Source organism: Hippopotamus amphibius, chromosome 17 (assembly GCF_030028045.1).
Source record: "Hippopotamus amphibius kiboko isolate mHipAmp2 chromosome 17, mHipAmp2.hap2, whole genome shotgun sequence".
Taxonomy (NCBI): Eukaryota; Metazoa; Chordata; class Mammalia; order Artiodactyla; family Hippopotamidae; genus Hippopotamus; species Hippopotamus amphibius.
The window spans coordinates 15,975,626-15,988,834 of NC_080202.1; the positions used below are offsets into that span (position 1 = coordinate 15,975,626).

General features: G+C 54.3%; 3 protein-coding genes and 4 non-coding genes across 12 annotated transcripts; 2 read left to right on the plus strand and 5 right to left on the minus strand.

Moving 5' to 3' along the window:
* Positions 1-742: 742 nt before the first annotated feature.
* Positions 743-3,457, plus strand: TLCD1 (TLC domain containing 1). Its single transcript, XM_057714534.1, has 4 exons — positions 743-1,669; positions 1,996-2,078; positions 2,189-2,271; positions 2,661-3,457. The coding sequence occupies exons 1-4, from the start codon at positions 1,476-1,478 to the stop codon at positions 3,042-3,044; spliced, it is 744 nt and encodes a 247-aa protein (XP_057570517.1). The 5' UTR covers positions 743-1,475; the 3' UTR covers positions 3,045-3,457.
* Positions 3,458-3,598: 141 nt separating this feature from the next.
* On the minus strand, positions 3,599-6,813 carry RPL23A (ribosomal protein L23a). The gene is made up of 5 exons (XM_057714535.1): positions 6,660-6,813; positions 5,890-6,073; positions 4,441-4,617; positions 3,897-3,966; positions 3,599-3,657 (listed from the first exon to the last, which is right to left on the minus strand). The coding sequence occupies exons 1-5, from the start codon at positions 6,682-6,684 to the stop codon at positions 3,643-3,645; spliced, it is 471 nt and encodes a 156-aa protein (XP_057570518.1). The 5' UTR covers positions 6,685-6,813; the 3' UTR covers positions 3,599-3,642.
* Positions 3,778-3,848, minus strand: LOC130841094 (small nucleolar RNA Z17). The gene has a single exon (XR_009050136.1). It is a non-coding gene; the product is annotated as a small nucleolar RNA Z17 (small nucleolar RNA).
* LOC130841086 (small nucleolar RNA SNORD42) lies at positions 4,041-4,110 on the minus strand. The gene has a single exon (XR_009050129.1). It is a non-coding gene; the product is annotated as a small nucleolar RNA SNORD42 (small nucleolar RNA).
* Positions 4,708-4,779, minus strand: LOC130841092 (small nucleolar RNA Z17). The gene has a single exon (XR_009050134.1). It is a non-coding gene; the product is annotated as a small nucleolar RNA Z17 (small nucleolar RNA).
* Positions 6,157-6,223, minus strand: LOC130841085 (small nucleolar RNA SNORD42). Its single transcript, XR_009050128.1, has one exon. It is a non-coding gene; the product is annotated as a small nucleolar RNA SNORD42 (small nucleolar RNA).
* Positions 6,814-7,506: 693 nt separating the features above from the next.
* On the plus strand, positions 7,507-11,911 carry RAB34 (RAB34, member RAS oncogene family). Of its 6 annotated transcripts, none has more exons than XM_057714531.1 (11): positions 8,117-8,516; positions 8,770-8,982; positions 9,210-9,301; positions 10,091-10,159; positions 10,262-10,363; positions 10,480-10,544; positions 10,670-10,721; positions 10,911-10,992; positions 11,074-11,164; positions 11,297-11,404; positions 11,487-11,911. In XM_057714531.1, exons 2-11 carry the CDS (start codon positions 8,929-8,931, stop codon positions 11,552-11,554), a joined length of 783 nt encoding a protein of 260 aa, XP_057570514.1. In that variant the 5' UTR covers positions 8,117-8,516; positions 8,770-8,928; the 3' UTR covers positions 11,555-11,911. The 6 variants fall into 6 exon arrangements, with proteins under 6 accessions (XP_057570512.1, XP_057570516.1, XP_057570511.1 ...); XM_057714532.1 differs by having other exon boundaries at positions 8,120-8,516; positions 10,094-10,159; XM_057714529.1 differs by lacking the exon at positions 8,117-8,516 and adding an exon at positions 7,507-7,575 and having other exon boundaries at positions 10,911-11,164.
* The last annotated feature ends 1,298 nt before the right edge of the window (positions 11,912-13,209 follow it).

Sequence of the window (13,209 nt, forward strand, 5' to 3'; positions counted from 1 at the left end):
TGATTAGCTAAGGGATAGCGTCCCTGTTTCTGAGTGAGTGAGGAGTGTGAGGGAAGGGGTGTTTCTCTTCAGCTCCCACCTCGCCCCTAGAAAGAGTGGGAGCTGAAGATAAAGCCCAAACCTACCCACATGGGCACCACTTGAAGGGCCCCTCATGAGGCCTCCTCAGTCTGGCTCAGGCCGGTGTGGCTGTGGCACAAAGCTGCCCTGTGAGCAAAGGGGAGCGCAGAGGGGAAAGCCGCTCAGCCGGGACACTCCGTGCTCTCACCTAGAAACCGATCGGGCGCTGGTTGACCAAGGAGCCCCAGAGGGGTTAATGTGTAACCTTGGAGCCATCCGGGGAGGCAGAATAAACACCCACACTGCATTGCGCCTCAGGTTTCTGGCCTTCCCTCCGTCTCGCAACATTTCCTTCCCCCCCCTACCGCTCCACCTCGCCCCAACTGCTGCCTTCTCCTTTACCCCCGCCCCGGCTCTCCGCCGCCCTTCGGTTTGCGGGGTCCGGCTAACTCTCCCCCAAAACAACCGCCTCGCTCCTTCGGAGGCGGGAGTGGGGGGCCCGCGCCACGGTGAGGAGAGGCTGACACCTAGTGGTCGCGAGCTGCAACTGCGCCAGGCCACTGGCCTGCAGACTGAGGGTCACCCCAGCGGCCTGGGCAAATCGGCAGTGTTCCCCGCCCCAGCCTCCAGGGAGCAGGGAGAGGAGAGCTGGGACTGTCTGAGGGAGGACTGTGACAGCCGCGCGGCCCCAGGGGCCCAAGAGCCGGCTGGAAGGAGGGGTGATGGGTTAGTCCAGAGTTTCTAGGCGCCAACCCGGTGCGGGACGAGGTAGAGGCAGGTAAACGTGTTCTTGTTGCTCGAAGAAGCTAGTGACCCAGTGTAACAAGGTCCGAAGAGCTGGTCCGAAGCGGGGCACCGATTGGTCCCCAGGACCGTGGATGAAGGACGTGGGTTGTGACGGGTCTCGCTCAGTTCTGCCCACAAAGGAGTCGAGGGCGAGGAGAGTTCTCTCAGTACCCGCCCAGGCAGGGGAGAGTGGGGATGCGGGTTAACGAGGCCATGCGAGCACAGTGGGACTCCGTCGGCAGTCGGGAGGCACCAGCGAGGGGTGGCTCGGCGGCGGCGCCCCCAGGACAGCCCCTTTTGCCCGAAGTCCGCGGGAGCCTGGCAGGTCCTGGGGGGCCCCCGGGACATGGGGCTCGCGCCCTCCCGGCTGCAGAGGCGCCGGAGGGGCGGGGACAGGCAGGAGGGGCGGGGCGGGGGCGCGGGCGCGGGCGGTTGGGGGCGGGGGCAGAGTCCGGCGGGGAGGGGACGGGAGGAGCGAAGGGGCCTAGAGGAGTCCGCCGAAACCTTGGGTGTGAGGCCGGCGGCCGGCAGAAGCGTCTGGGGTGGACTGGCCCGAGAGGGAGCCCCGTTTCCGACCCGCCGGAGGAGGCCACCCAGAGGGCGGACAGACAGAGGCAGGGAGGGCCAGCATGCCCCCAATGCTGTTCCCCGCCCTGCCGCTGCTCCTGGGCGCCACGCTGACCTTCCGGGCGCTCCGGCACGCGCTCTGTCGCCTGCCCCTGCCCGCGCACGTGCGCGCCGACCCCCTGCGCACCTGGCGCTGGCACAACCTGCTCGTCTCCTTCGCCCATTCCATTGTGTCAGGGACCTGGGCGCTGCTGTGGTGAGTGAATGACTGGGGGAGTGAAGGTGGCTAGGGGATCCCGCATTACTGTTTCTATCACTCACCGGAGGGCTAAGGTCCAGGCAGTCTCACCTGATCCCCGGTTTAGAATGCTGTCCAATCAGGAGCGGCAGCAGCCCCAGGGGACGAATCTTCTCACCTGGGAAACGGGAGACACCTGGGTTTCAGCCAAGTCCCTCCTCGCTTCCCCGTCAGCCAATAGCGCCAGCCCAGACTCTCTGGAGACTGGCATTGGGTAATGGGGGGGGAGTTGTGGATCCTTGGGGATACTGAGATGAGAGCCTGCCTTCTCCCCTCCCTTCCAGTATATGGCAGACCCCTGAGATGCTGGTGGAGATTGAGAGAGCATGGTCGCTTTCTGGCTATCTTCTTGTTTGCTTTTCCGCAGGTAGGTCTTGCCCAGGAAGCATTAAATAGGGGGAACATTAAATGGGGGGGACAGGGATAAGCTTCTTGCTCAGTACCCGATTATGACCTCTTCCCCCATCCCTCCGCTAGGGTATTTCATGCACGACACGGTGGATATCGTGATTAGCCATCAGTCACGAGCTTCTTGGGAGTACCTCGTCCACCACATCATGGTGAGAAGCAGGGGATGTGGTATAGGCCTGGTGCTAGCAACCTAGTCTCAGCTGTCTTTCTGAACCTGGGAGGTAAAGACCATCTTTTAACCCACCGCCACCCTGTGTCCCCCATCTTCTCATGCTAGAATGCTGAGGGTTGGCAGTCTCTGGCCCTATTTGAGGCCGGCAATCATGGCCTCACCTTCTTAGACTGGAAACTCAACCTGGAGTGAGAACCTGTGGGCAGGGACCAGAATGTAATCGTGTTGACCCACTGTAAACTCTATTTCAGAAAGAAGCAAATAAGGACTTCCTACTCCTCAATCTGGTGACCTTGATATTCCCACCAAACTTCCAGGAAAGCCATGGCATCTGGGTTCCCTAACACTCTCTCCCTTGTGTTGTAGGCTATGGGCGCCTTCTTTTCAGGCATCTTTTGGAGGAGGTTTGTCGGTGGGGGCGTCCTAACCCTGCTGGTGGAAGTCAGCAACATCTTCCTCACGATCCGCATGATGATGAAGATCAACAATGCCCAGGCTTGCCTCCTCTACCGCGTCAACAAGTACATCAACTTGGTCATGTACTTTCTCTTCCGCCTGGCCCCTCAGGCCTACCTCACCCATGTCTTCCTGGGTTACGCTGGGCAGAGGACCCTGGGAACCTTCCTGCTGGGCATCCTGCTCATGCTGGATGTCATGATCCTCATCTACTTTTCCCGCCTCCTCCGCTCTGACTTCTGCCCCCAGCGTGTCCCCAGCCAGCAACACAAAGACAAGTTCTTGACTGAGTGAAAAGTGCGGTCAGGAACTTGTGGCTAGGACAGTGAACACAGCCAAGAAGGGCCTGAGAGGACTTAGCCCCTTGCCTGAGGCATCCTCTGGGGCCAGCCACTCCACCTTTCAAGCCTGTACCCACTAATGAAAACAGTCCTCCGAAGTCCTTGTCCTTTCTTGGGCAAGGGGTGAGGGAAGCAGACAGACCGGTTGGACACGGTAAATGGGTGTGGGGACAAGGTGCTACCGGAAAGCCAGCCAACTCGCACTGCCCTGAAATGGATGCTAATGAAAACTCTGGATACTGGTTTCATACAAAGCCTCTTCCAGAAATAAAGGAAGGGGTTCTTATAAAGTTTCTTGCTTGGTCTCTTACCTCTATGGAGGCCAAGCTGTAGTTGTCCTAAGACAACTCTATGTCACAAATATCTTTGCTACAAGTAGGGTGAGGTGACAGGGCTTACCCGACGGGGTAAGTAGACCAGGAGTCTTGCCCAAGCCCTGTTTCTTAGGTGTGTATATACCACAGTATGGCCTCTCACCCAGAAATCAACAAGAGACAAGAAGCATACATAGTGAAAACTTTTATATTTAGAATTAGCCAGCTGGACTCAGTTTAGATGATCCCAATCTGAAAAACAAAAAGGGAGCTTTGTTACTGGGAGTTGAAATGTGAAGATTAAGCAGAAATGGCACAGTTAAAAAGCAAAGGAAGGGCACATGGTGAGGGGTAGGGCCTATTAAAGACAGGGGTACAGTCAGTCAGTTGAGACTAATCACCGAAGTCAGGCTTTGGTCACTAACAGACACATCATTTGCACCCAGGAAGGGCAGGTAAGTCTTAAGGAGTTTGTAGCAAAGGAAACTTACTTTGTTGGCAACATCCAAAGCGTCATAATCGGGGGCCAGTCGAACATATGCCTTCTTCTCTCCATCAGGCCTACGGTGGAAACAGACACCTTGGTCCCTACTGCCCTCACTGCCCCTGTAACCCTCCCTTCCTCCCCAGTCTTCTGGCATCAGTGGTTCCTTTGTTCATGACACTTCTTTCCCCCCAATAGTGATTTTTTTCCATTATTTGCACAGAAGGGGTCAGGGAAGCCACTAAGTCACAAATGAAGCCAACTATATTTTATGCGAAACAGCACAGGTATTCTGATGTTAACTGGATCTTACTCTAGGGCCTGCTTCTGTCTAGGGATAGGGATCAAGAAAATGAGCACCAACCCCTAGTCCTAGAGGCAGGACAGCTGATGTTTCCTCAGAAGACTATACTATATATTTAAGGGACTATAAATACAGCAGTAGCTGCTCACTGGGAAGCCTCCTTCTGACCCTAAAAGTAGCATCAAGGAATTTCCTGGCTGCTGACAGAGGCCCTGGCCTCCTCCCCATCCCACAGGGCCCCACTCACCTGATCAGGGTGTTCACCTTAGCCACGTCTATGTCATAGAGCTTCTTCACAGCCTGTTTAATTTGGTGCTTGTTGGCCTTGACATCCACAATGAACACCAGTGTGTTGTTGTCTTCTATTTTCTTCATGGCTGACTCAGTGGTGAGCGGGAACTTGATGATGGCGTAGTGGTCAAGCCTGGAAAAGAGGCAAAATGGGGTCACTTGGCTTGGGCCCAGTAACAGAAAGGATGGGCCCTCTTTTGGAGCCCAAGGCCCAAAGAGCCCAGGTGCATCAGACCCTGAGGTAGCAATCATTTGTGTCAGACTTTGGTCGCTGAACAGTGTCATCACATGCACCCTGAAACTTAGGGACCTGGAGCCTCAACCTGGGGACATTTCAAAGGCTTTCATCCTTTAAGTGATTAAACAATCATTTTTGAGTTCCAACCTTCTGCATTGTTTACCCGACCTCAACATTTCTGAAGGGGAAATTTCTAGAAGAAATTTGAGACTTAAGAGGTTAGACAACTTAACCCACGAGCACAAAGTGAGACTATGGAATCTTGAAACCCAGATTAGGCTTCCAAAGAATGTTGGTGCTTCACTATGAGCCTGAACTGACTATTTTGCCCCCTTTGGTTGCTGAAAACTGGCTTACAAGCCATCAATTCTTGAGAGCAACTTTTTATTTACAGCTCAGGTTAAAGTTACAGTGACCACCTAACAACACAGCTTTCCCCCTGAAACTGAGAGAAGCAAGGCTCTATTTGTCTGGGTTCACCATTCTCTTTTGAAGGTAGAGGTCAGATCTCAACCTTTCATCACACTTAAATTCTAGGTCAAAACGGGGGTTAAAAGTCTGTCAAGTCCTCTTCTCTGTGGACACAATCCACTCTCCTGCCTTTTTCTTAGGAAGCAGTGGAAGAACCCATTGGTGGTAATGACTACCATGGCTCTACTCTAAACCGTGCTCCTAAGGTCAGTCATTACTAGTGTGACACCAAAACACTCACACCCCCCCCCCCCAACCTTTTGCTCACTCCCCCTAACCAGTCCTTGAATGTAAATATTTGGGAAAGTTTCTAGAATCATCCCACAACCTCACCTTCAAGGACTATTCCCTACAGCAAAAATTAAAAAAAAAAGTGCAACGAGGAGCAATCTAAACCTGGAATCCCCCTAAGAACATCTAAGTCCCACTTTATACTCACAAGAAAGTAAACCATATATGAAACAATAATTAGCCTAACCTTGACAGTGACTCTGGGTTGTTTTAAACAATTCCCACCAACATGCTAAAAACGCCTCCTTTTGTTCTTATATAGGGCACTGTTCTCATACTCCCATTACTGAAGCTCACTAGATACCAACGTGGTTTTGAGAAGCCATGCTCTAGTTTTGGTAAATTTCCACATTACCCGGTGGAGGATACCCAAACATCTTTTCATGGATACGGGGCAGTACTGACTTGTTTCTCCTAGGGGCGCTCTTCCGAGGATATTTGGGTTGCCTCCTGAGCCGCAGTGTTTTGGGCCGTCGGAAGGTGGGTGACGTCCGGATCTTCTTTTTTTTGTGACTGTGGACGCCTTTCAAAACTGCTTTCTTGGCCTTCAAAGCCTTTGCTTTGGCTTCGGCTTTGGGAGGGGCAGGAGCTGAGAAAAGAAAACGAGGGTGCGGAATTCAGAAATCAATCACTTACGGCCTCAAGACCGATAGTGGGCGCCCCAGGCCACACGTGCATCAGTGGTTCCTTTGAAGACATCACAAGTCTCAGGATATTAAAATTTTTCCATCATTTGCACGATTCTAGGGCGAACTTGGGATACGATGAGGAACAAACTAGCAACGATCGGACGCTTGACACTTGCCAGAATGTGAACTAGTAGATGTGAACCATCGCCCAGCCATCCCGAGGGCATAAAGCCCCGCTTAACGTGGGGGGTGGGGGTGGGGAAATTGAGGGTACTGATTCCTTACAGGTCTAGACACATGGAGCTCCCCAGAGCCGACTGTCCGGCGGTCCCCGGCAGGTGGTACCGTCCGGGCTTGCTTCCCCAACCCCTTCACTGGAGCGCAGACCATGCGGCTGGGCCCACGAGCCCCTCAGAGTTGCCGAAACGCGAGAAGCTGCTCTGGAGCAGACATCGCAAGGCTTGGCCCAGCTACCGTCCTCCCAATCCATTCATTCTGTGGGGACCCCCGACCAGCCAACTGTGAATCCCCAGCCACAGAACACACCTTCCTTCTTCGCCTTCGGCGCCATCTTCGTGAAAAGGGTTTCCTAGAGTGGTTCCCACGGGCTTATAGAATCAAGTCTCACCGAAGACTCGCGATACTTTTTACTTAAAGGTGATTGGATAATGTGCAGTTGCGGCCGGTGCCGGGAATAGCAGTTAAATTTTATTTCCTCGCGAGAGTGACTAAGATAGCACCGCCCCTCCGTTTGTCAAACCCTAAAGCTTCATGGGGGTTGTAGTTTTTTGGAGACGCGTGTTTATTTTCTGTGGCGGGTGGATGTTTGTAGCCTGCGCCTGCGCGGGTCTGAGCGCTTCGCATCTTGAGCAATTTTAGGGAGGAGGGTTACAGGATTGCAGTTCCACTGCAAACTGGAATTAATATACTGTAGTTAGATTGACTCAGGTAGATTGAAGCAAAATTCTAGAACGTTAGAGCAGAATTTGTCCAGTCCAACTCTCTCAGACAACATCTGTGGAAATTGAGGTCGAGAGAGGGGACATGGTTTATTTCCAACACGATGATTACGTGGCAGAAGAAATCGAGTCAGGCAGGCAGAGGGGAAGAGCGAAGTGTCAGAGGAGGCAAGAGGTGGCCACATTGCCTCTATGACAGATTTCATGCGTCTTCCCGATAATACTCTTGAAGAGACACTACCAATATTCCAAACACCCAGTGCTCAGGTTTCTCCAGGATACGCTCGTTTTTCTTGGGAATAATTTCATTCACAGTCCCCTCCCTTTAAGGAGTCTTCCCTTCCTTGCTCCAGTCATCTTTGCATCCCCAAATTCAGTTCCTGACACAGAGCAAGGTTTAGTAAACGCTCAGGTTTGCTTCTTTGAAGGACTGTGCTTACGCCGTATCACATCGCCTTCCTGCCCTTCCCCTCCTCTCTTGGAATCAGAGTTCCCCTTTGAAGGTGAGATTTGTTGTGTGCTACCCTCTCTTCTAGCCTGCATACTGCAAAAAGGAAAAGTCCTGGGGGAGTGGGGGTAGATTCCAAAGGGGTCAGAGCGAAGAACGCCCACAACAAAGGAGAGACCCCATGTCCCAGAGCGATGATCTCTCCAAAGGGTGGATTTCTCGGCCCCCTAGCCTTCCTTTATCCTCCATCAAGGGAGGCAGCTTGGTCTTCGGCCCCCCAGGCCCCCAAATCTACACTGAAGCCTTGCAGGAAAAGGCACTAAACTTCGGACATCTCTCTCCTTGGTGGGCACCTCGTTCCGACCCTGGCACCCCCTCTAAGCGCCCCCCCACCACCACCTCCCAGGGCAGAAGGGCGAGCGGAGGCAGACCCTATGAGTCATGTCCTAGGCCTGGAGTTGAGGAGAGAAGCGCCGCCTCTCCTAGGGCCCCTTCTCTCCCCCCTTCCCCTCCCGCTGGTTCCTGGCGCAGCCAGATGCTGCGCAGCGGTCACCGATTCCCCATCACCAATTCGGCTGGGTAAGGGTCCCCATGGAGGCTCCGCCCCCCACACGAAGTGCAGGGGGGAGAGACCTGGGGGATCCCCATCTGCGCAGGTTCCAACCTGAGTGAGGGCGGGCCCGGCGCCGGCTGAGGCGTCTGGCGGGGGAGCCTGACCTGGGGCAGCGCTGCGGGGGAGGAGGGGTGGGGGAGGCCGGGGCCGACTGCTAGGCTGGGAGCTGCCGGGAGAGGGGCGGGGGGCGGCCCCTTTCCAGGAATTTCCGGGGATCAAGTTACAGCGCTCGCGGAGGGAGAGCCGAGTGGGACGCGAGGCCCTGCAGCCGACCGGGCCCCTCGCCCCCTCCTCCAGCCGTCCACCGGCGGTGCCGTGCCATCCCTGCCCACACTGACCCCGTGTGGCGGGGCCGCTCCGCGCCCCCGGGCCGCTCTGTTATGGTAGGGTCGCCTCAACCCCGAGTTGTCGTCGGGTCTCCACGGCCTCGAGTTATTGTAGGGACTGTCCGGCCCCGAGTTATCGTAGGGTCTGCGCGGGCTCGGGTCCCCCCAGACGGGAGTCCGCGCCCCCGCTTGGCGGCCGAGGGGTCTCCCCGCCCCCGAGTCGTCCTGGGGGCGCCCCGGGCCCGGGTGATTGTGGGTTCGCCCCGGCCCCGGGTGATTGTCTCATCCCCGTGGCCCGCGGTGGTCGTAGCGTCCCCGAGGCCACGGGTTCCCGTAGGCTCCCCCTGGCCCCGAGTTATAGTCGGGACCCCTCGGTCGCGGGTGATTGTCGGGTCTCCACGGGCCCGGGTCGTTGGGGCGGATCAGGCCTCCGCGCCTTCTCAGGGCGCCCCGCAAGGCCGCAGGCAAGATGAACCTTCTGGCGCCAGTGCGGAGGGACCGCGTCCTCACGGAGCTGCCCCAGGTAGGCACCAGGGCCACGTCGGGCTTCTGGCTGCGGTGGGTGTGGGCGGGGAGGAGGCGGCACCAGACCAGTTAGAGGCTTGGGCCCAGCCCTGCCGCCCAGCTAGGCCTGCTGCTTCTGGGTGGTCCCCTCCCCGCCCTCACCGCCCCATCTCCCCCGCCCCGGGTGCTTCGTTGCGGGAAGAGGGCCAGGCATGGGTGAGTCCCATTCTCTCCCATCCATCTCAGTGCCTGAGGAAGGAGGCCGCTTTGCACGTGCACAAAGACTTCCACCCCCGCGTCACCTGCGCCTGCCAGGAGCACCGGACAGGCACCGTGGGGTGAGTTAGAGACACCGAAACAAAGAAAGGGTAGTCCAAGCAAGGGTACAGAGCCAATAACTGGAGGCTCCATTTCAGCCTCTACCAACTATATGGTTATTCCCGCCCCTGTGTGCTCCCCTTTCTTCCAGCTGGGTTGTGGCCAGTCCTAAAAGAGGGGGTGGCGTAGGAAGGTGGCAGTTTAATTCCTGACACAGAGAAGGTGTCCAACATGAGGGTGCAGTCACCAGCTCAGCTTCCCACACACCATCTATGCAGGGAACTGTCCTAGAGGGATGAGTCCCATTGGAGATATAAAAAGGTACTGCTATTAACAGTTGCCACCATTAATTGAGCATTTACTGTGTGCAGGGCAGGGTGTTGAGTACTATTATTGTCTTTTATTAAATGGAAAACACCACCACTTTTAAGATGTATTCTGATTTCAGAGATGTTAGAATGTATATGTGTGTGTGTCTCAGAATATAGGACATTTATCTCATTTTAACCTTCACAACAACCCAATAAAATGTGTGTTAAATCCCCACTTAACAAATGTTGAAACTGAGGCTCAAAGAAGCTAAGAAAATTGTCCTAAGTTACACAGCTGGTAAGTGAGAGCTGGGATTCAAAATCATGTCTCTCTGATACTGAAACAGAAACACTCCTTCCCAGCATATCTGTCCAGGCCTGGTGTCTATGGTAACCTCAGCCTGGGTGCAGCTACCTTTGTGGACCTTCTAGGGAGCATTGGGACTCCTCTGAGTGAAAGAGCTAGTGCTCACTCTTCCTGCCCATTCTTGTGTCCAGCAGATTTAAGATCTCCAAGGTCATTGTGGTGGGGGACCTGTCAGTGGGGAAGACTTGTCTCATTAATAGGTAAGAGGGTGCTGGAGCTGAGCTGGGTTGGGCTGGGCAGGGTCGCCCCAGGTCTAGCCACGTGGGCTGGGCTCAGGACCAGAGTATCTGGTGTCCCTTCAGGTTCTGCAAAGACATCTTTGATAAGAACTACAAGGCCACCATCGGAGTAGACTTTGAGATGGAACGATTTGAGGTGTTAGGCGTCCCTTTCAGTCTGCAGCTGTGAGTTCTTCCTCCACTCCTTCCTGCTGTTCCTTCTCCCAGCACCTGTCCCCACCTCAGCCACCACCACCACCCTGCCCCACACATACCCGTGTTTTTCCCCTCCTTCCTCCCAGCTGGGACACCGCTGGACAGGAGAGATTCAAATGCATTGCATCAACCTACTACCGAGGAGCTCAAGGTAAGGGCCAGGGTTAAGTGAGGTAAGGGGGCACGTGGCCTCTAGTCTAGGGCTGGAGGGATTATGGAAATGAGCCAGTAGTGTCTTCCCCAACAATCTGCAGCTGTTTTCTGCCACTCTTCCAGCCATCATCATTGTCTTCAACCTGAATGATGTGGCCTCCCTGGAACATACCAAGTACGTGGGCATGCTGAACTATAATGGGGGCTCGGGGAAGAGAAGGTTCAGAAAAAAGAGGGGGGTCAGGGGCATTCAAGGGAAGGAGAAGGATGCACCCGGGACCAGAGAGAGGGTCATTGGGCACAGAAGCGTTAGCAGGGGCAGCCTGTCCAGCGTCCTCAGCCCTTGCTGTCCACTCTGTGGCAGGCAGTGGCTAGCTGATGCACTCAAGGAGAACGACCCTTCCAGTGTGCTTCTCTTCCTCGTGGGTTCCAAGAAGGACCTGAGTGTGAGTGTGCCAGTGGAGGGAATTCCCACCTTGTCAAGGGAAACCCCACCCCCCCAGCATCTGACTCTGACTTTCCCCCAGACTCCAGCTCAGTATATGCTAATGGAGGAAGATGCACTCAAGGTGGCGCAAGAGATGAAGGCTGAGTACTGGGCAGTCTCATCTCTCACTGGTGAGTCAGAGGTATTCAGCCTTCTGCTGTGGCACTCCTGCCTACCTTGCCTCTCACTCCTACACCTCCAGCTGTTCCCATTGACCCCAGGTGTGGAACTGCCCCTGAGCACCCATCTGCTCCCTGTGTCAGGTGAAAATGTCCGGGAGTTCTTCTTTCGTGTGGCGGCACTGACCTTTGAGGCCAACGTGCTGGCTGAGCTGGAGAAATCGGGGTCCCGGCGCATTGGGGATGTTGTCCGTGAGTGCCCTCCTGGATGAGGGTGGCAGAGAGCACAGGGACCCTCCAATCCCTGCTTCACATATTTCTTACCCTTCTTCAGGCATCAACAGTGATGACAGCAACCTCTACCTAACTGCCAGCAAGAAGAAGCCCATGTGTTGCCCATGATGGGTGAGAGGACTGTCCAGAGACTGCCCAGCCCTGGGGCAGTGTGCTACCTTGACTCCCCCAGAGCTCAACCCCTGGACATTTGCACTGACTGTTTTTCCAGACCAAAGAGCTACCCCTTGGTGGCAGTATCCCCAGAGAGGTAGCTGGGACCATGCTAGTCACTTCCTGCTCCCAGGCACTGTGCCAAAAATTGGATGCCCCCTCTCCTCCAGAGGCTCTCCAGGGTGCCCAGTGGTGGGGAGGTGGGTGGGCCCTGCTCCTCTTACTCAGCCTGCTGGGCCCTCTGGGTTTGAGGATGCTTAATGGTCCCAGCCTCACACTAAGCCTTATGCATTAAAATATCTGTTATTAGCAGGTTAGGGGCTGGAGTCCTTTGTGGGGCGTCAGGGATGTGGAATGGGTAGGACTGTATGGTGATCTCAGGACTGGAGCCTTGTGTTAGGATTCTGGCCATTCCTGGCCTCTGGGCAGGCCTCAGGCAGGCTGGGAGCTCAGGCACCATGTTTGAGGGGATGCACTGAACCCTCACTGGATGACATCTGAACTATCTTTGAGATCTTTGAGAACCCTTTTCCTTTGGTCCCTTCCCCGCAAATGTCTCCTGCTACTTGGTACTTATACACCATTGGATAATATTTTTATTTGTTTCACCTTCTTCCTGCCTTTTCTTTAAAAAGTACTGCTCTGAGGGGAACACAGTGAGAAGTGAGTGAATTTTGGGTGCTTTCTGGGTTGAGCAGAAGACCCAGGAAGGTAGAGACAGGGCTCTTACTCAGAAGATGTGCTATGTGATAACATCTAACTATATGAGTGATATAAACATTAAATTATGAGTAGTGCATTTTTATATTTTGAAACAATTAAGAAACTAAATTGGATTAAAAATAAGACAGATATTTTTCCCTCTTCAAAAAAAAGGATGTGCTCCAGGTCAGAAGGATCTGCATTTGAATTCTTGCCCTCCATCCTGGGACACTCAGACAAATTGCTTATTCTCTTAGTTTCCTCATCTCTATTATTTTTTGGGGGGTGGAGGGTGGAGGGAGGTGTGCTCTGTGGCTAATGGGATCTCTGTTCCCTGACCAGGGATTGAACCAGGGCCATGGCAGTGAAAGCGCAGAATCCTAACCAGTAGGTCACCAGGGAATTCCCAGTTGCCTCATCTGTAAAATGAGGTTTCGTGCATGAAATAAGATAAAGCACTAACACATACATAGGAAGAGCTAAAAAAATTAAACTATTATAATAACAGTTTGGGTGAAGAGTGATCAAGAACCTGGCTCTCTGTTGACATCTGACCCAGAGCCAGAGATTGGCTGGAAGTGTCTCGGATATCTGGGCCAACAATGGAAGAACACGTGGCTCGTGTCATCCTGGGAGGCCGTGGAGGGTCAAGATAAAAAAACAGATCCTTGTTCTCAGTCGGCAAGTGCTCTGTCCTTTACTTCCATTCTTACCCACTACTCTGGAAGAGTTGGCTTTTCTGCATACTCCCCCTTCCATGCTTCCCCCCCCCCGCTATTCCCAGAGTTCTCTAAAGCTACAGTGGTGAGAGGGTCTGGGTGGTGGTCCTACCCACTCAGACTGCTTGGTCTGGAGGAAGGTGAAGGTCGAGATCATGCAGAGCAGCAGCAGGAGAGGCCCTTGATGAC